This window comes from Nyctereutes procyonoides, unplaced genomic scaffold (genome assembly GCF_905146905.1).
Source record: "Nyctereutes procyonoides isolate TBG_1078 unplaced genomic scaffold, NYPRO_anot_genome, whole genome shotgun sequence".
NCBI lineage: Eukaryota > Metazoa > Chordata > Mammalia > Carnivora > Canidae > Nyctereutes > Nyctereutes procyonoides.
In genome coordinates, this window is record NW_026575140.1 from 12,107,262 (window position 1) to 12,128,722 (window position 21,461).

At 42.9% G+C, this 21,461-nt stretch overlaps 1 protein-coding gene across 1 annotated transcript in view; it reads left to right on the forward strand.

The window, feature by feature from the left end:
* The window catches only part of HYDIN (HYDIN axonemal central pair apparatus protein), a 362,906-nt gene that overhangs the window by 219,213 nt on the left and 122,232 nt on the right, over positions 1 to 21,461 (forward strand). The window contains exons 24-30 of the mRNA XM_055304626.1: positions 8,061 to 8,195; positions 8,894 to 8,975; positions 10,956 to 11,075; positions 11,352 to 11,561; positions 13,781 to 13,918; positions 15,476 to 15,653; positions 18,199 to 18,320. Coding sequence (XP_055160601.1) covers positions 8,061 to 8,195; positions 8,894 to 8,975; positions 10,956 to 11,075; positions 11,352 to 11,561; positions 13,781 to 13,918; positions 15,476 to 15,653; positions 18,199 to 18,320 — 985 coding nt within the window. The remainder of the gene's footprint in view (positions 1 to 8,060; positions 8,196 to 8,893; positions 8,976 to 10,955; positions 11,076 to 11,351; positions 11,562 to 13,780; positions 13,919 to 15,475; positions 15,654 to 18,198; positions 18,321 to 21,461) is intronic.

Consider the following 21,461-nt stretch of genomic DNA (forward strand, 5'->3'; position numbering starts at 1 on the left):
GAACTGTCATGGTCTGTAGCCAGGTGGAGGTATTTTAGAGGAGGACCAAATAGGACTTGCTAAGGGGCTGAATATGAGGGAGAAGAAAAGTGTATATATCAAGGTCCATGCCTGGATTTTTGGTTCAAGGAACTAGATAGGTGATAATGCTGATGGGTGAAGAGAGGAACAGTCCAGATTTGGTGGCAGAAGGATAAAGAGGGTCTGGGACTGGAAAGGATGGCAATGAAGTTCCATGAATATGTACCCCCACACCCTGCCCCACCATAGAGCAAGAATCAATGTAGAAATTGAGCTCCTTCAGGACAACCTGGTGAGTAGCCAGATGCTGCATGACAGCAGGTGAACAATAGAAATAGTTTCCATTAAACAGGACTTCCGGGATTCTTTTTAAGTAACGGATTTGTAAGTCTCTGTCATAGACACTTAGCTCCTCACAGTGCATTTACAGATGCCCCTTGACCCCATCTGTTCATTTAAGAACTTCTGGCAGGAATGGGGTGGCAAAAATGAGGATGGAAATCTGAGTTCTTCTGAAGCCAGTGACAACATACAAGGAGTTTGCAAGATGTGCAGTTTTGTCTTCCTCCATCTTCCTATGCTCACTCTGTAGATGAGGTGCTGGGGAAATCAAGATGATATGCTTTCTCGTGTTAGCCTTCTGTGATTCGAGGAGGCCCAAGAAGGGGACTTTGATTGGAAGAATAGGCAAAATTAGAGGACTTGGCAAAGAAGGCTGAGAAAGAAGAAGGTGTCCGCATCAACTTAGAAAAATACATAAAAAGTAAAAATAAATACTCAAAACTTTAAAAAAAAAGGAATTTGTTTCTAAATGACAGCAAAAACAATTCCATTTCCAGTGATATGGTGGGCTATAATGCCAATTTGAATATATATATATATTTTTAAATTTCAAGGTATAGATGAGCTAACAGGAATTCCCACAGATAAAGTCCCAAGAAACATTGAGCATTTATATTAGTGTGCTGTTTTATGTTAGTTTGCTAGTTTACCTCAGACTGGAAGGCTTAAACAACATAAATGTATTTTCTCACAGTTCTGGAAACTAGAAATCTGAGATCAAAGTGGTGGCAGAGTTGGTTCCTTTTGTGGGCCATGAGGGAAGGATCTATTCTAGGTCATCTTCTCAGCTTGGAGATGACTGTCTTCCCCTTATGCCTTCCCTCTATAACCAAATTTCCAAATTTTATACTAATAAAGTGAATCTTGTATCACCCTCATTATAAATAGGACTTTCTTAGTAAATTTGAAGCCCCTCATAAAAGAGAACAGTGTGAGGTCAGCTTTCAGCTGACCTGCTTATACTGCATGGTGATGTCTCTAGAAGCTTCCCAGGTCTCCCTCATCAGGCCTCCTATGGCCCATCCGACTAGAATTCCCTCTCCGCCTTTGATGGACCAGCTAATTTATCTGACTAGGGAGTCACATTAGCGTCTGGGACTGATGGGAAGACTCTAGCCATCTCTCAAGTCTTAGCTTCCAGAAACAAGTTCCTGTCTTGTAGTGGGCCCACAAGAAATCAAGGCCAACCCTTTGAAGGAGACCTTTGAAGAGGGTGGACTTTTTTGCTCATTTCATATTTAACTTAAAGGTGATCACCGTTAGGGATCATATCATCTACTTCTGTTTGCAGCTGGTTCATCCAATTTCCTGAGATACCATGTTTGTTACCCCATAAAGAAATGAACTGAGATGTTTTCATTTCACTTTTGAGTATTATGAAACTTTTCGTCCTGCTTTTATGTTGTTACAGAAGAACTCTAGTTACCTTATTACAGATTCATTCTTTTTAAGGCATCTTTCCAGTCAGTGCCTCCAACACTGGTGGAGGGTATTGGCCTCGGAGATATCCAGTGTGAGTTAAGCTGGCTTCTAAAGAAATCAGTGGAAAGCATCAGTGCATATTTGAACCTGAGTTAGGGTTATGTCTGCTTGGTTCATTTAGTGATCTGATTCTTAAAAAGAGTCTATTTGATTTATCTACGTGTTCATATTAATTAAAATCCCCCAAAGCTAGCTCCATCTACTGAAGACCAGGCATAAAAAGAAATCAACTTGAAAAAACCATCCTGTTTTGAAAGTATTTCTAAAGGGCTTTGAAACTGATAGCAAGGGAGATTTCACAGCCTACCTACCTGTTAGGCTGTCTTTCGAAAAGTATGTAGCAGTGGGGACACCTTCTGGAGCTTTTACAGAAGTGGCCATTTCTCACAGAAATCCCTCTGGAGAGCTTCAAGGAGATTCTGGGTACATTCCTCCACTACTCACCTTGCAGCAAAACTCTTTGTAGGAAATCACTTCAAGGCAAGGTCAACTGTGGCTTTCTTTTCCTTACCTAGATTACAATTAGGACAGAACCTTCATTGTCCAAATAAAGGTTCTAGACAATATGCTGTATGTTCTTTATGTTGTGGTTTGCACTTATTTTAAAATGAAAAAGCCTGCAAGTCACTGCCATGGGCATGTGCAACCAAGGAGAAGCCCTTAACCATTAATGAGGTAGACCATCCAACAAAGTTAAGAGTGTGAGCTTTGGAGCTAGGCTAACTGAGCCACTTACTTGCTCTCTGAGCTTCAGTGTTATCATCTGAAGACTGAGGACCATCCTAGTACCTACCTCATGGAGCTGTTGTGAAGATTTAATTAGACAGTCCTTATTAAGTGCTTAATATAGTACCTGGTAGAGAGTAAGTGACTGCAGTTATATAATTAGGGTCTGTTTTAATCTGTTTGGACTGCTATAACAAAATAGCAGAGACTGGTGGCTTACAAGCAACACACATTTATCTCTCACAGTTCTGGAGGCTGCAAAGCCCAGATGATGGCACATAAGCCTTGCTGTCTGGTGACAACCGCTTTCTGGTTCACAGATGGTGTCTGAAGGGCTGAGCTAGCTCTCTCCACCAATTTGTGTGACCTTCTTGCCACCATCTTCTTAGCCATGGTTCTCTTAGCTTTGAGTGCACATTAGAATCATGTTGGAAGCTTTTAAATATCCTGACTCCAAGTAAATCAGAATCTCTACAGTTGGGACTTGGGCATCATTTGGTCTTAGAGTTTCAAAGGTGATTCCAGTGGACAGCTGCAGGGAGAACCACTGTTCTAGAAGCTCCAATTGCAACTCCTTTTGAGAACCTTTAAAAAATATATGAGTTCAACCCCTAAGGTCTGGGTAACTTGAGTTCCAGCTACTCAGTTATGTTCCACCACCTTCTCCCTTTGCACAGGTGACCAGTTGGAAGCATTCTGGGACACAGTAAAGTCAAAGGGCTAAGGCAGGCTGCTTTCATAATGGGTATGTGTCTGCAGTTTTCTTTCCTTTCTCCTGTGGCAGAGCTAGAAGGAACTGGTAGGGGAGGCACCGAGCCAGCCCCATCTGTCATTTGCTTCCCAATGTGGGAGGTTCAGCAACTTTAAGACCACAAAGCCAGGCAATAAATAAGGAAACATGGCTGAGACTTTGTGCCTAGAGGAGCTCAGGAATTTGCCTACTTTTAACATGACTTAAAGCAACGGATTATAATCTCTATTTAGAAAACGGGCTAATCTAATCTGGAGCAGGTTTGTGATCAGTCGAGCTAGAGGAAGGGAGGGAGGCAGGGAGAGAATTCATCTGAATTCCAACAATGAAGGTGTTCCCCAGCAGTCCCAGCACAAGAGCAGCTCACAGCATTGGACTTTCACCCTGACTCAGGCACCCTGCAGAGCTTCCCCACTTATTAAGCCTCAAACTATCAGATGAGGAGAAGTCTATCACTAACACAGTACCCACGTCACAGAGTTACATAGTATGTGAATGGGGAAGCCAGAGTTCAAACCCAGGCTGTCTGACCCTCCTGGTCTTGAACTGACCCCCTGTGTACTCTGCACACCTTACTGTTGGAGCAATTGTGTCCTGAGTGGTACCCATTCATATGTCTCGGACTCACTGGCCTCTGAGTCCTTTGAAGCAAGATTTGGCTTTCTTATCTTTGGAATCCTACAATGCTGCGGTGGTCTCCTTAGAAACAGAGGCTGAGATGGCGATTCTTGGGCAGGTGATTTATCGAGTAAGGCTCTTGGGGGAAACTGTAAGAGAATTAAAAAATGAGATAGGACAAGGGGTAACTAGGGGACTTGCCTGACGTCATGCAGAGCTCTGGAATGTAAATTGTCTCTGAGTTTGTCCCACTCAGAGCCCTCAAGCTCATCCAGCCATCCTGGCCTGCAGTTCACACCCTAATGGGAAGGAGGGCATAATCTTCCAGGCAGCTCACAGTCAGGGGAAGCAGTTCCAGACAAAGGGGCAGCCAACACCCAGAGCACCCAGTGCATGGTGAAAGAGAGCTAAACACTGTGCCAACAGTAACTGCTATAGTCATTAATTTAAATATAAATGAGTATATATACACACATATATATATACGTATACATATATGTATATATATATCAGCATATGAGCCAAACAAAACACACCTTTTTTCCAGCCAGTGGTGGTTTTCACCCTTTCATAGAATCCAGGTGCAATGAATCAATAACTCCTTGAATTAGAAGTCGTTGTGTCTACTTCAAGACTGCTCCCCACTCCCCCACCCTCCCGCCCCGAGACCTGGGCTGCCCGCTCAGATGTCAGCACACGGCCAGCACACACCCAGCCATCTCCAGATTTCACCTGAACCACAGCACAAAATCTTAACTGAAACGCAGGCACATTCAGGGCCGTTAATGATGATGCAGCCCTACCACCAGTGAAGAGAAAATAACAAATAAGACTGGTGGACTTTTAAAGTAGCACGAAAGAGCGTATTGATCCTAACTTACCCAAGAGTTGAAAATCAAATATGAGGAGGGAATCTGCTGGGCCCAAACCAGTGTGGTTGATGGACAGTGTGTCTGGTGTTCCCGTGATCTGTCACAGCTAAAGGGAGGGTTTCTTCTCTGGCTCCTCCCGTGACTCTCATATGGGTAGCTCTGGAATTGGAGCAATATTGATTTTCCTTGTTTGCTATGTACTCTCTTTTAAAAATAACTGAATGTAATCCTGTTGGGGTCAGCATAACAGGAAAATAATCATCTGTTCCTGAGGGTAAAATGAAATCTGATCCCAAAAACCACCAACATTCTATTTCAATTTTTTGGAGCAGGTTTTTTATTTTAATGATAAATTAAAGCCTTCATTATGACAAAGGTTTCACTGTCTCCTGTGGCTCAGTCTGTTAGCAGTAAGGCTGCCTGCCCAGTCTCCTTTGTTTGTTTCCAGAGACCTCTCACTTCCAATTGTTCAGGTATCATTATCAGTGGAAGTGTTGTTTTTCCTCAGGTCTGCAGACATGATACAGCTTTGAATTTTTCCTTTGCAGATATTCCCATATGCTTTTTCTTTTTCTTTTTTTCCATTCAGCACAACATCCCAGGGATGTGCAAATGTTGGATGAGAGAGTGCTATTATGTGGGGCAGCTCGGCAGACTCTCCCCAGGCGTCTCTGCTGACCTGGGGTGATTTAATGAGTTGCTCCGAATGGTCCTCTGCTTATATGCACTGTCCCTAGCTGGGAAGGCTGAGTGATAGCCTCATATTAATTATCAGCTCCAGTCCTTAGCCATCTTGTTGCCATTCCTACCTACCCTGGGTCCTAAATCTGGCTGTAAATTAGAATCACCTGGGAAGGCTGTTAAAAATCTAATTCCTGGGCCATGTCTGAGACCTGCCAAATCTGAATTTACCTGAGAATGGGATTCAGGAGACTTTATTTTAATGAGCTTCCCAGCACCCAGCCCAACATGGTTCCTCAGCCTAAGGAACAATTCTGGTCTGGTTTCAGCCTAAGGTAATGTCATCTCAAGACATCTGGCCTGGAATAAGCCAAAATGGAAGCTCATGGAAGCAGATGAAAAGAGCTTTTGCACTCTTTTCCAAGGTCTTACAGAATGGGATGGGTGGGGATGGGATGGAGGTGCAGTGGAATGTAAACCCCATGGGTGGTGGTGGTTTGTTCTTTTTTTTGTAATGCAAGTGTCTGATTTAAGCTTTGATTGCCAAGACATCCATTTCAAAGAGGCACCACTTCAGAGGCAGCAATCTCGAATAAACACATTGCCAGCCATATAAGGAGATAAGGAGCCAGGCCGCCTCCTCGTGCTGAGGCTCCTTCGATGTAGAGATTTGGTTGTTTTTGATAACTGATCATTTGGGCTACCTGTCTTTCTCTTCCCCAAACTGTAAATTCTCATTCTCATGTTTTAAATTCACCAGTAGGGAGTGAGCCTGAGAAACCCTAGCTCAGGCTCTCTTTTTTTCTCTTTCTCTCTCTCTCTCTTTCTCTAAAATAAATAGTAAATCCTAAAAAACAAAAAATAAGAACCACAGGGCTGGTCCAACCATATCAGTTATTGATGGGATGAGACTGGACACAAAACACATCAAATAGCTGAATTATCCTATATGCTGTTTACCTGTTCCCATTCAACCATCCATCCATCCATCCATCCATCCATCCATCCATCCAACTATTTGTTTAATCAGACATATATTGAACTCATGCTCTACTTAGAAGACACTTGGCAATGAGGGCTCTTGGATCCACCCTCTAAGTCCTCACAGTTCCATAGTGAGGTGTTAGCCCATTGTTTTCCCAAGGGAAAGCTGAACTGATCTCTCTCTTTTTAAAAAAAAAAAAAAAAAGGATTTATTATTTATTTGAGAGAGAGTGCAACAGGGGGAGGGGCAAAGAGAGTGAATCTGAAGCAGATTCCCCACTGAGCACAGAGCCCGTGGGGTTCAATCCCAGGACCCTGAGATCGCAATCTGAGCTGAAATCAAGAGTCGGATGCTTAACTGACTGAGCTACCCAGGTGCCCCTGAGATGATCTTTCTTCTTTTTTTTTTAATTTTAATTTTAATTTTAATTTTTTTAAATAAATTTATTTTTTATTGGTGTTCAATTTGTCAACATACAGAATAACACCCAGTGCTCATCCTGTCAAGTGCCCACCTCAGTGCCCGCCACCCAGTCACCCCCACCCCACCCCCGCCCACCTCCCCTTCCACCACCCCTAGTTTGTTTCCCAGAGTTAGGAGTCTTTCATGATCTGTCTCTTCTTAGAAAGAGCAAACGAGGCTCAGCTCAGAGCCCTCACCAAGTGAGAAAAGAACACTGATTTTCTTTCTGTCATATTGATTTTTCTAAATATGGCAGATAAAACTGGGTTTTAATTTATGGCAATGACATACAACTTTCCCTTAAAATCACCTATTAATGAACAGCATCCTTGAATGATTAAAATTTAAAATTTCAAACACTGAACACCAAGTATGCATGGGGATGTGGGCCACCAGAGCCCCCCTTCCCTTCTTCTTAGCAACTGTATTCATAGGATTAAAGGCTGGAAACAGTCAAGTTGTCCATCAACACGAAGATGGATAAACACGTTCATCATCCACACCATGGAATACTGCTTAGTGATAAAAAAAAAAAAAGAAAAGAACAGAGTACTTACTGCTCCTCGAAATGACATAGATGAATCTAAAAAAACATTATGCTGAATGAAAGAAATTAGACACAAAAGAGTACATATTTATTATTCTACTTATTATATACTGTAGCCATATCTAATCCACAGTGATATAAAGCAGGTTTTTTCTGGTGCCCTAGTCCTGGTCACCTGGGTGCAGGGTCCTTGGTCATTCACCCATTCATAACCAATGCCCGAGTGCTGACCCCAGGCCAGGCACTGCACTAGCTGCCATATTACATAGAGGTCCTCAGGGAGCTCACAGTCTACCAGGGATGGAAAAAAGAAGTATGAAGAGGAAGTCCAGGGGCTGTGGCACTCAGAAAAGAGTCACTGGACCCAGACTGGCAGGGAGTAGTCAGGAAACATTTTAGGAGAAAGTGAAACCTAAGATTTAGAAAAGGTAAGTCTAAGGGATGGTACAGGGCAGGTCCTTCTAGACCTATCTGGTGTGAGATTTATTTGGAGTGTAGCCTCAGAAATCAAGAGCCCACTGCACACTGATTTGCAAAAGCTGACGTGTGCCTGTGTCTCTCCTGCCTTTGTAGGTTTGAGTCATGGCCACGGAAAGCCTACAGTACCCCCCTGTCCCAGGTGGAGTCCATCCCCGTAACCTCAGCTTCTGTCAATTCACCAGCAGTGCCAGCAACAGAATCCCCCGAGGTGGATCTAAATGATTTTAAGTAAGTGCAAATGCAAAGCCAGAATGGACTTTTTTTTTAATAGCATTTTTTTTTCTCTACACTGACTTACAATCTCAAACTCATCCTTTATTTATTCATCCAGCCACTCAGCAGTCAGCAGTTTAGCGAGTGCCTTCTGTGCATGACACCCTGGACTATGCATCTGGGATAGGGTGGAAAATCATTTCTGCCCTCAGGAAGTCATCAGCTCCTGAGTCCTAGAGGACTAAGCCCTTCCCATCACATTGCCCTCTCCATCTGTCCAGGGTCTGCAGCCAGGGTCAGGTCAAGGGTAGCAAGCAGAAAAGGATATGACAGTTGGCCAAACAGCATATCCTCACAATAAAATGCTGCAGTAAATAATGAAGCTTAACGTTGAGAACCAGGGACACAGCAAATTGTCTGAAGAATTGCTAGAGCTTTTCATAATGTGGCCCCGGGCGTAGTAGGCCAGGAAAGCGGGGTTGGATCTGTGGACAGTTGACGAGCCTGATGACCCAGACTCCGTGTTTGAGGCCAGGGAGGAACATAGCACTGCCCAGCTGACCTCTGGAGAAAAGCATCATTTGAGTGAAAACCCCATTTACCCTTTGGGGTGCAGTAGAGGGAGAGAGGAAGGTAGGGCTCTGACATAGCTGAAGACTGTGTGGAGTTGGTTACCAAATAAGTGATTCAACACATTGCGTTCAACTCTCCAGGACTATCCTCATGGATGAAGATGTTGGCCCTGAAGAAAGAGAAAACAGAAAACCCGAAGTGCCCAGCATGATCATCTCAGATGTACGGTTTCCTTTCCATGCAGTGGGTTGGCAAGTCGAGGGTCCTTCCTGTAAAACAAAAACAGAGGCGGGAGCAGTGGAAAGTGTAATCCTGGGGTTTGGGTGGGATGCGGCTGTGGAACCTTATCCAGGTCGTTCCCCAACCAAACACTCACAGAACTGGCACCGCATTGAGAGCCGGATACCTCAGCAGCTAGATTTTCTCTGTAATGAAAAAGCTGGTTACCTCTAATCCGTGGCACTCTTCCCAGCCCCCAGATAGTCTACAGAAGGAGAAAGGTTTTCCTCAGTAATTCCATAGTAAAAACAAGGGAGAGATCAAGGGATTTTAAAAATTCATACCCTTAAACTCTCCTTCTAGAAGAATGGCCTAAGGAAATCATTGGAGATATAAAGATTTAGGTACAAAGATGTTTGTCACAAAACTTTAGAAATAGCAAAAAATCAGAAAAATAAATTACTGTAGGCCCATGAAAATATACAATCTTTTAAAATAGGGTTTGTCTCAGCAATGGCAGAGTGGGGATAAGCAAGCATTTTTATACTTTGTAGGTAGGGTTACGAATTGGTATGGCCTCCCTGACATAGAGGTATAATTTTCCTTGTATACTACAGCTTTGTTGGTAAAGCAAGGAAAATTGGAAACAACTTTACTCCACCAATAGGAGACTGGCAGAATAAACCAAATTGTATCTGCGCAAGGCAATACTATACATTGTTTTTTTTAATGAGGAAATTCTCTAATACTAATTTAGAGCAATCTCTGATAATTAAAACATGCATGTTCTACATTTTTTATTTTCTTGTATTTTAATTCTAGTATAGTTAACATACAATGTTATATTAGTTTCAGGTGTACAATATAGTGATTCAACAAGTCTATATATTACGCAGTGCTCCTCATGCTAAGTGTACTCTTACTCCCCAACACCTATCTTCACCCGGCCTGTCACCCACCTCCCCTCTAGTAACCACCTGTTTGTTCTCTGTGGTTAAGAATCTGTTTCTTGGTTTGTCTCTTCTTTTTCTTTGTTCATTTGCTTTCTTTCTTAAATCCCACATATGATGAGTGAAATCATATGGTATTTGTCTTTCTCAGACTGACTTATCTCACTTAGCATTATACTCTCTAGGTCCATCCATATTGTTGCAAATGACAAAATGTGATTCTTCTTTTTTTAAGATTTTATTTATTTATTTATTCATGAGGGACACAGAGAGAGAGGCAGAGACGTAGGCAGAGGGAGAAGCAGGCCCCAGTGGGGAGCTAGATGTGGGACTCGATCCCAGGACTCCGGGATCACAACCTGATCCAAAGTCAGACACTTAACCACTAAGCCACCCACATGCCCCTGTGATTCTTTTTTATGGCCAAGTAATATATATATATATATATATATATATATCCCCCACCTCTTCTTTATCTCTTCATCTATCAGTGAACACTTGGGCTGCTTTTGTAATTTGGCTCTTGTAAGTAATACTGCAATAACACAGGGGTTAATATATCCTTTTGAATTACTGTTTTCATATTCTTTGGGTAAGTATCCAGTAGTGGAATTACTGGGTGGCTCAGCAATTGGGCATTTGCCTTTGGCTAATGATCCCAGAGTCCTGGGATCGAGTCCCACATCGGGCCTCCAGCATAGAGCCTGCTTCTCCCTCTGTCTGTGTCTCTGCCTCTCTCTCTTTCTGCGTTTCTCATGAATAAATAAATAAAATCTTTAGAAAAAAATAAAGTGATCCCGTATTGATAGGCATTTAGTTTGTTTTCAGAGTTTTGCTATTATAAATAGTGCTGCAGTAAACATCCTTGGACATATGTTTTGGGCACTCGTCCAATTATCTCCATAGGGGAAAAACTGTACTATTTTTAAGGTATAAACAATATACTTTAGTTTTCTCTCACTAGGTGGGGAGGAGCATATCAATGACCTGTTGTGAATGCTTGCTAGTTTTTCCTCACACCTCTAATTTGTAGGGATTAAAACTTAGCTCTGCTGAAACAGAAAAAACAGACTCAAACCAGAGCCAGATGGAGTTTCAGGAACCCCCATGGCTCTTTGAACGGGAAGAAATGCTGTCCATCGGGATAGAAGAGGTAAGTAACACCTCAAGGGCCCTAAAGTCAGGGGGTACTAACTCTTCTTAACAGAGCTCCTGTCTCAAGTTAGAGGTTTAAGTCTTGCCAGGCCACTCTCCCCCCTGTTGCCATCATTTATGTCCAGGGTGCTGGGCTAGGTACCTTCCATGGAATCAAACAAGTCAAAGTCAGGAATTCCTCTGTAAACTGACTGAAGCCTAACCCACTCTTTGTAGGCTCATCCCCCCAATTGATGCTCTCTGACAGAACTTTTACGGATGTTTCGTATTACAGGTATTTGATATTCTGCCCCTGTATGGAGTGCTGCAGCCGCATAGTAGCCACCAGATATCCGTCACCTTCTATGGACACTGTGACATCATTGCACAGGCTAAAGCCCTGTGCGAAGTGGAAGGAGGGCCCACCTATGAGATACTGCTGAAGGGAGAGGCCTCCCTGGTCAACTATTCCTTTGACACCAAGGACATTAACTATGGATTACAGGTATTGCCAGTGACAGGGAGGAGATCTCGTGGCTTCGCCTTAAACATCGCACACAGTCCTGTGCTCTTACCCGCCCCCCGGAACCCCGGATCATCGCAGTCTCACCAGCACCCCTAACCTTGATCCCCGATCCACCTCCCTAACCCTGATCATCCCACCGCCAGCTGCTGGCCAGGCATTTTCACTTGCCTCTCTCTCTCTCCTGGAATTCAGCATGTTAGATGCCTTCCCTGTCCATGCAGAAGACCATATACCGACCTCTCTGTTTCTTTCAATAGCACTACCACCTTCTCAGTCCCTTAAGTTTACAATCTCCAAGGCATTTTCCACTGCACTCTCTCCATTACCTCCCCACATCCTTACTGGCATCCAGGCTTGCTAATTCATCAAGTAGGATCTCTCTGCCTCGGTTTGTTGTTCCTGTGGTTACTGAGGTTCTCACAGCACAGGAGCTTATCAAGCCATGCTTGAGATATAACAGCACTTCTTCTCAAACCGTAACATGCATGAGTCACCTGGGAATCTGATTCTAGTGCAGATTCAGATCCAATAGGTCTAGGATGGAGCCTCAGAATCTGCATTTCTATAAGCTCCCAGGTGACGCTGAGGACCCCATAGAAGCAAGGAATTACACCACGTTCATAGTTTCTACCACCAACCCATGTAGACAGCATTGCCCCATGGACTTTCCCAAAACTGCATTCTCATCCCTTCAGTCTCAGAATAATTAGCCCCAGCAGCATTTGGGAAAGCAACATAGTATTGAGAAGAGAGCACGGTGTTGTAGTCAGAAGAACTGGGATGTTACTTACCCCAGTTTGACTTCCTAGTATGTAACCTTGAGCATATCACCTTACCTCTCCAAGCCACAGTACCCCTCAGTACCCCTATAAAATAGGGATGGGGTCACATTCCTAGGTAGGAGAATGCCTCTCTCCCTAGGTGGTTGTGGTCACTTCAGTAAAATATCTGGTCAGTACTGCGCATGGGCCAGGGAAGGCCTCCAATCCTGAGTCCCTTTCTCTGTCACCCATTGGGTCAGAGCCAAGCTCTTCCACCTGGCAGAGGGTATCCTCTATTAACTGATGCTCCTTACACACTAGATTTCATTTCTTGTCATTTCATATTAGAGCCCATTCATCCATTTGTGGTCCAACTGGTTTACCTACCAATGCTACTATTTCCCAGGCCTTTCTGCCTCAATACTTCCTTTTATATTATCCCTCTTCTCCACTCTGCCAACCCCAAGTCTACACACACTGTAAGACTCAGCTCAGTTTCCATACTCGAGTTTTCTTTCTCTTACTTTGCATTCTCTTGGCATGTAAGTATATTCTTTGCTGTAATGTACATTCTAATTTTCGGTTTGGAAAAATTGTTAATTCTATGTCTGTACATCTCCTTTTCCCAATTAGATTTTATGTAATGTACTCAGAGACCCTATTTCATGCCAAATTTAATGTGAATTAACCCCCCTGCATTATATAGCTATTGCATATATAATTACTGAATTGCGTGTGTGCATGTGTGTTTATAGGTTAAACATTGTGCCTAAGAACAAATTCACCCAACACCTATTGGGACTATGTCCGTTGAGTTGACCAAATAGAATTCTCTTTCATTCCTTATCTCCAGGGTCTTCTGGGCAATTGATTCTGGCTCAGCTCAGAGTATATTCTTTGAAGCAGCCCATCCTTGCCCAGCGTATCCTGAGAACCCCTGAAGTGGCCTCAGTTTGTAGTTATCAGACCTTCTGATTAGCTGCTGAGTTATGTTAGTAAAATCTCCGCAAAAATGGCACACCTTGCCTATTACTTCCATGTCTTTCTATATAAATAGAAAAAAAATTGAATTCTGAACATAAATTGTATCCAAAGAGTAAATAAATATTAGTCTAGGAAAGCTTACTTTTAAGATCTTCTGTTGTCAGTTCTTTGTGGGTGAAGTGGGTGAGGTGCCAGGGTCAGACCTCCCCGCATGCAGCCCCACTCACCTGAATTAGTTGTTAGAAGAGCTAACCTGGAGCCAGGTTTGCAGGATCTGCTGCTCCTCCGGCTCCAGTGGCCACCTTTTGGCGATAGTGAAATGTGGATTGCCCAGTGTCTATATCATGAAAACTGAAATCCGTGTCCATGAGACTTATTTGTCCATTCACCTTGGTGTGGATGATAGCAGCATCCCAAAGGGTGTCCACTAGCAGCTCCTCTTCTCCTCTCAAGCTGTTCAATCACGTCACGGAGAATGAAATCACACTGAAGAATACTGGCAAAGTTGGCTTTGAGTTCAAGGTTCTGACTGACCACCTATCTTCACCAGACAACCTTCTGCCCGGAGTGCCCCTAATCCTGCCCCTCTCGGTGAGTAGCCTTCTTGCCCACAATGGCCATGTGGCAGTGATAGGAACGACCCCCAAGTTCGAACCCACAAGCTGCACCCCCGTGGCACATGGGGTTATGCTAAACATTCACTGCTAGGATTATGGGTGTGATTTTTTTTTAAGATTTTATTTAGTTATTCATGAGAGACACAGAGTGAGAGAGAGGCAGAGACACAAGCAGAGGGAGAAGCAAGCTCCATGCAGGGAGCCTGATGTGGGACTCATGGGACTCGATCCCAGACTCATGCCCTGGGCCAAAGGTGGCGCTAAACCGCTGAGCCACCCGGGCTGCCTGTGATTTTTTTTTTTTTTTAACAAAAAAATAGAGTCCTCAGAAGCAATTAAAAATAAATAAATAAATCCTAGCACTTTACTTATTTATTAAACAAGTATTTATTGAGTCTTGCATTAGCCAGACACTCTTCAGGCACCAGGGGTTCCCCTTATGAACAAGACAATATATAACCCCACGGGTTGTTTTTTTTTTTTTTTTTCATGATTATAAGAATGATTTGTTTCCATTCACGTCCTCACACTTCTCTTGTTAATTCCTTGAAGCCAAAGGCCTCTTCTCCTCTTGGGCTTATCATTTCCTTTTCAAAATACAGTTTTATTCCGCATGTATGTATCCTTAAACTACTTTCAATTTATTAATCTTTCAAAACTTTTAAGCACCTGCTATGACCAGGCATTTTTCTGGCACTGGGAATAGCATAGTATAGTGAACAAAACAGACAAATACACTTAATCCCCAAACTTGGAAGTTTTGTCTTAACAGATTTTGCTCTATCTTGAGTTTTATGAAAATGGCATCAGTAATGTAATCTCATGCCTTTTGCTTTCTTTCATCCAATATTGTGTGTCTAAGACTAGTGCACATTGTTGCATGTAGGTGTAGCTCATTTGTTTTCACTATTAGATAATATCCCTTCTATAACTATAATGAAAGCATTTTTTCCCCTGTCAAAGCATATTTGGGATTTTTCCCCTAAAATTTTGCTATTAGAAACAGTCCTGCCACAAATATTCTCATACCTGTCTCCTGTCTACAGATAGAAGCATTTTCTTAGGGACTTTTCCTAGGAGTGAAATTTCTGGGTCATGGGCTACACATATGTTCAATTTGATAGAATGACACTAAAACATTTTTCATAGTGGTTTTTTTTTTCCTCATTGGCATTCCCACCAGACACAAATAACTTTCTTTTGATACATATTCTCACCAAAATTTGGTACATTTTGGCAATACGTAGTTTAAAAAATTCATCACAATCCTAGTTTCATTTTCCTGATTGCTTACAAGGATGAGCATCTTTTACTGCATTTATTCACCATTTGTATTTCCTCTTTTATGAAATACCTGTCCACATATGCTACCTAGTGTTCTGTGGCTCACCTGTCACTTTCTCATAGCTTCATATGAATGAATGGAGAATAACCAGCACAATAGACCTGTGGGACTGTCTTGCCCATTAAATTTCCAGAAGCAGGGTCCATTGTAAATATTAACACTCTCTCTGGTCTTTCTGCTATGTAGGGTTTTATTAGTTCAAATGAGGAGCAGGTGTTGAAGGTTTATTACTTACCTGGAGTACCTGAGATCTTTCAAAGGAGTTTCCAGATACAGATTGCCCACCTGGACCCAGAAAACATCACTCTGCATGGAGAGGGAATCTTTCCCCGAATCTGCCTTGATCTCCCCAGGAAACTCCAAGGTATTACTACCCACTCTAGTATTTTCCCACTGGGGGACAAAAGATGTATTTTGCTTGTTTATTTGAAGGCTAATTGGCACTCACTTTATTTGCTTGGCAGTCCTCACTGGTTTCATTCTGTGTGATTCCACAATTGCAGATAAAACAACAGTAACAACAACAACAACAAAACAAATCAAGTTGAAACTGACCTGATAACTTGAGCTTAATATAACAGGATATGGTCTATGGCAGTCCTAAAATTAAGACCCCTGGCCAATTTTGCCATCAGTGAATTGTACAAGAGGGATCAGGAAGTTGTAATTGAAAGGCCTACAGCACGCAAACCTTCCAGCCACAATCTCTCCCTGAATTGTCCTTATGTGGCACACTCACAGAGGCCATTGAGAGGCTAAGGCTGATTTTACTCCAAGGAGTAGAATTTGCAAAACATAACCTGTACAGAAAGGTAACCAAGGTTCTGACCCCTTCCTTATTTTGGCATTACACACTTTAGAGACTAACTTAGACTTTTATTAGTTGTCTGCCCACAGGCTTAGAGATTTCTCACAGAGGAAGACATAGACATGGCCAAAAAATACTTTCCCTCTTGACAGCAGGTGAGCCAGTGACTTTAGGGCACAGAGGAAAAGGAATGGCTGATTACGAGGGTTTAGTCTGAAGCTGTCTGCAGAAAAACTTCAAGGAGCTTCAAGGAGACACGAAGAAGAGACAGGCTTGTCTTAACCCTTTATCCTGTACCCCATGCCAGGGAGAAAAAGCCACAGAGTCCATAGCTAAGAACAGCTCAGCTAAGTTTTGGGATTTGCCAAGATGAGAGTCTTCTAGTCCAGAGGAATGGCTCCACAGGCTAGATGTTACCAGAGAAACCTTGGCTAAGCCTGTGGGCAGACAACTAATAAAAGTCTAAGTTAGTCTCTAAAGTGTGTAATGCCAAAATAAGGAAGGGGTCAGAAACAAGCACATGAGAAAATGCTCCGCATCACCTGCCATCAGGGAAATACAAATCAAAACCACAATGAGATACCACCTCACACCAGTGAGAATGGGGAAAATAGCAAGGCAGGAAACCACAAATGTTGGAGAGGATGCGGAGAAAAGGGAACCCTCTTGCACTGTGGGTGGGAATGTGAACTGGTGCAGCCACTCTGGAAAACTGTGTGGAGGGTCCTCAAAGAGTTAAAAATAGACCTGCCCTACGACCCAGCAATTGCACTGCTGGGGATTTACCCCAAAGATGCAGATGCAGTGAAACGCCAGGACACCTGCACCCCGATGTTTCTAGCAGCAATGTCCACAATAGCCAAACTGTGGAAGGAGCCTCGGTGTCCATCGAAAGATGAATGGATAAAGAAGATGTGGTTTATGCATACAATGGAATATTCCTCAGCCATTAGAAACGACAAGTACCCACCATTTGCTTCGACGTGGATGGAACTGGAGGGTATTATGCTGAATGAAATAAGTCAATCGGAGAAGGACAAACATTGTATGTTCTCATTCATTTGGGGAATATAAATAATAGTGAAAGGGAATAGAGGGGAAGGGAGAAGAAATGGGTGGGAAATATCAGAAAGGGACACAGAACATAAAGACTCCTAACTCTGGGAAACGAACTAGGGGTGGTGGAAGGGGAGGAGGGCGGGGGGTGGGGGTGACTGGGTGGCAGGCACTGAGGGGGGCACTTGATGGGATGAGCACTGGGTGTTATTCTGTATGTTGGCAAATTGAACACCAATAAAAAATAAATTTATTATTTTTTTTAAAAAGTGAAAGTTTTTGCCCCTGGGTTGAAAACCCAGTGCCCAGCTGGCCTCATTAAGCAGTAAACATGTTTGGCCAGCAGAGGGCTTTCAAAGAATTTGAATCTGAATATGATTTGTTCTGAATACTACTACTTGGGTCTCCTGTGCTCCAGTTCATTACAAGTTCAGTGCTTCCTATTGTTCCATCATAGGCACTTTAATTTCTCTGTCTACCTTGTTCCTCAAGCATTTGAATTTGCACTGACTTACTGGTGAATTTGGGTGTCTGAAAGTCTCTCCACTGATTGCCAATATCCCTAACTCGGGCTTGAAGCTTGTTTAGTTGCATTTATAGTTGCAAATATAGTCCTTTTGTTTACTGAGATTTAATAAACATGCAAAGTGACTTAAAGGATGACTGGCAATCTGAGTATGTGCAGCATGGAGGGGACTTCCCAAGTCATGGGGCATTCAGCGCTAGACCCCAAAGAGCACCAGGCCAGCTGGGGTCTGATTGATCACCCTATGAGGGACTTAGGATGTTACTGCCATCAAGTTGTTGAGAACCAGCTAGGAAATCGCTATAACATGATCTCATGAACTTCAGTGGGGTCTCTAATACAAACTAAACTCACTCACAAACTACATCCACTCTCTGCAGCAAAGAAAACATGGCAGACAAAGCACCAGAAAGTTAACTTCCTTTCTCACTTTATGGATCCTGAGCTGACAGTCTGCATTTTAGGCATAATTCATATGTTTCTAATCATCCTGATTTCCTTCTCCTTCCAATCTCACAGGAAATGAAAAGTATGAAGCCTTCTTGAATCAGGCCAGAAAAAACCTAGATAAAGAGAACAAATATGAAATACTCAATCACTTAGAGACAACTGAGGAAATGCCTGAGGATGAATCTTTTGAGGTAAGATTAGCTTCAGCCTGCACAGAATAAATGTGGCAGAAGAACAGTAGGTGCAAAGGCCCAGGGACAAGAAGGACATGGTATCTCTGAGGAACAGAAGGGAGAAAAAAATAGAGCTAGAGCAAAGAAGGGGAGAGGTAAAGAGACCCCTAGGGAACCTATTAAAGGTTTTGAGCTTTATTCTGAGGGTAACAGCAAGTCCCTGAAGTGTTTCAAGTGGAGCCTTGGGTAATCGGGTTTGGATCTTTAAAAAATCTCTCTGGCTGCCTTGTGGGGCTCTGAGAAGCTTTCAGGGGCTTTGGGGGTGGTGAGAGTAGATGTGCTGAGATGTGCTCATTTTTTTAAAAGCAGATGGAGTAACTCTAGATGAGAGGTGGTGGATGTGTAAACAAGGGTGATGACACAAGGTGGTTAGTGATCAAGGATTGGTTGGATGTGGGGGTGAGGCAGAAATGACACCCCCCTCCCATCAGAGTCTTGCTTGGATGACAAAATAAGGAGGGGGCACTGAGATGGGAAACTAAGGAAGGGAAGCAAATCTTAGGAGGAGGGGAGGAAGGGAAATGAGCTCTGAGGGTTCATTGTTACACACAAGATTTCTGAGCATTATCCAAGTGAGGCTCGAACAGGGATGTGGACCCACTGCTATGGACCTGAGGAGAGTGATGGACTGGAGAACGTGCTCTGAGTCACCAGATGGTCATTATAATCACAGGAAATGTGAGATTCCCTGGAAAGTGTACTGAGTGAACAGGAGAGTGGAGTCAGAGTAGAGCCCTCTAGTCCCCACCAGCTAAGTGGCGACTAGAAGGGGCAGCCGAAGAAGTTCAGTGTGGTGTCTCCAAGGTGGGAGCCAAGCCAAGAGTTGGTAGAGACAGAGAAAGAGCGAGAGAGAGAAAGCGCGAGTGCCCCAGCTTGTAAATAAAGGCTGCCCCTTGTGGTGGGAAGTGAAAGCCAAATCCCAAAATGTCCTTCATCACCATTCCCTGAAATTCTCTTAACAGTCCATTCCTGATCATGAGGGTTGCTTTCTCCATCTGTCCATACAGGCAACAGTGAGTCTCTACTTGGTCACCACGTTCCTAGGTGGCTCCTCAGCGGAGCCTTAGCACAAGTGTCTCTGGCAGCCGCTCCAGACCTGGGGTGGGCCTTCTGAGAATGTGGTGAAGGCCCAGGCAGAGCGAGCTGCTCCTCCTGCACCAGGCAGCAGTTGACCTCTCCTGGCTCAGGAGCAAACACAGGGTTGGCTGTGCTAGCACCCGGATGACTGGGTACACCTGTCAGTGAGGCATGCTATTCTCCCGCTTTGTCACCCCTGCCTGTGGTCTCATTACTGGCCACTCCACACATTAACCTTCCCTGCCTGGCCCCTGATTTAAGATTTGAGCCTTTAGGAACAGTATTTCTCAACCTTTTTTTCACTATCACCTCCCAAGACATTTTTTCCTAATACCCCATGAAATATTTTTATTATATATAAAAAAGCATAATGTCTTTGAATAGCTTGATGTTAAATATTTTTAACTTTTTATTTTGAAGTAGTTAAAGATTCACAGAAGTGGCAAAAAAATTGTTTTCCCCAATGATAACATCTTAAATAACTTATAAGATGTAGTATAATATCAAAACCAGGAAGTTGTCGTTGGTACAAGCCACAGAGCTTATTCAGATTTCAACTTTTTATGCACTAATTTGTGTGTGTGGTGTGGTTCTATGTAATTTTTTTGCATGTGTAAGTTTATATAACCCCCAACACAATTAAGGTACAGAATTGTTCCATCACCACAAAGATCCCATGTGCTTGAGGAAATACAATTAAAAACAAAATCTCCTTCCAACCCAGAAAATCTCTCCACAGAGGTAGAAGAGAAAGAAAACAATTTCATTGTTGAATAAGCATTAAACCAGAATGTGATCCACATTTCAGGCAATTCACTACAAGATTGTAAAGAGAGAAAGAAATCTCAGCCTTTTATGTAACCAAACATACGACCCAATACATACATATTCTTGAGGTAAACACTAACTAGTCCTCAAGTAAGAACTATAGCTAACTATAACTAGTCCTCAAGTAAGAGAACTTGACAGCACCATCCGTCACACATAGTCCATCCTAAATTCACATGGTAATCGGGGTGACCATCTGCACTGGATAATTGGCTTTATCCAGAGGGAAACCTCTCATGTGTGAATGACAGGACCCTCTGAAGTCAGGCTCCACCTCTCATAGAAACTGGGGATGGGACCTCTATCTTACTTGGTGATCGCATTTCAAAAAGAAGGTTCCTGGGGCCTTGAGGAAGACACTCTTGGGTTATAAAGCTTATGGCTTTATGTAGGCTTATGTAGGCTTTAAAAAGTTTTATATGCATTTCAGAAAAACAGAGAAATAACTCATACATTTTCTTTTTTTTTTTAAGATTTTATTTATTTATTCATGAGAGATGCAGAGAGAGAGGCAGAGACACAGGCCAAGGGAGAAGCAGGATCCATGCAGGGAGCCTGGTGTGGGACTTGATCCCGGGACTCCAAGATCACACCCTGGGCCAAAGGCAGGCACTAAACTGCTGAGCCACCCAGGGATCCCCACTCACAAGTTTTCTAAAGTAACTGTTCTAAGGGAGACAGAACATGAGAGACTCCTAACTCTGGGAAACAAACTAGGGGTGGTAGAAAGGGAGGTGGGCAGGGGGTGGGTGACTGGGTGACAGGCACTGAGTGGGACACTTGATGGGATGAGCACTGGATGTTATTCTATATGTTGGCAAATTGAACACCAATAAAAAATAAATTTATTTTTTTTGAACTGGTGAAAAAATAAATTTATATTTAAAAAAGTAACTGTTCTAAGAAAAGGGAGGAGGGAGAAGTCTCTCTCCTTATTTTCAACAAGGAGAACTAAACCTTTGATTTTTCATTTGTATTTGGTCTTATAAGAAATCTACCATCCCTAACACCCCTGGCAACTACTATAGCTCTCCATCTCTATACTTTAGTTATTTCAAGAATATTTTGTAAGCAGAATCATACAGCATATAACTTTTTGAGACTGGCTTGTTTCATTGAGAGTAATGCCCTTGAGATCCATTCATATCAATAGTTCTTTTTCATTGTTGAGTAGTATTCCAGGATGTAGATATA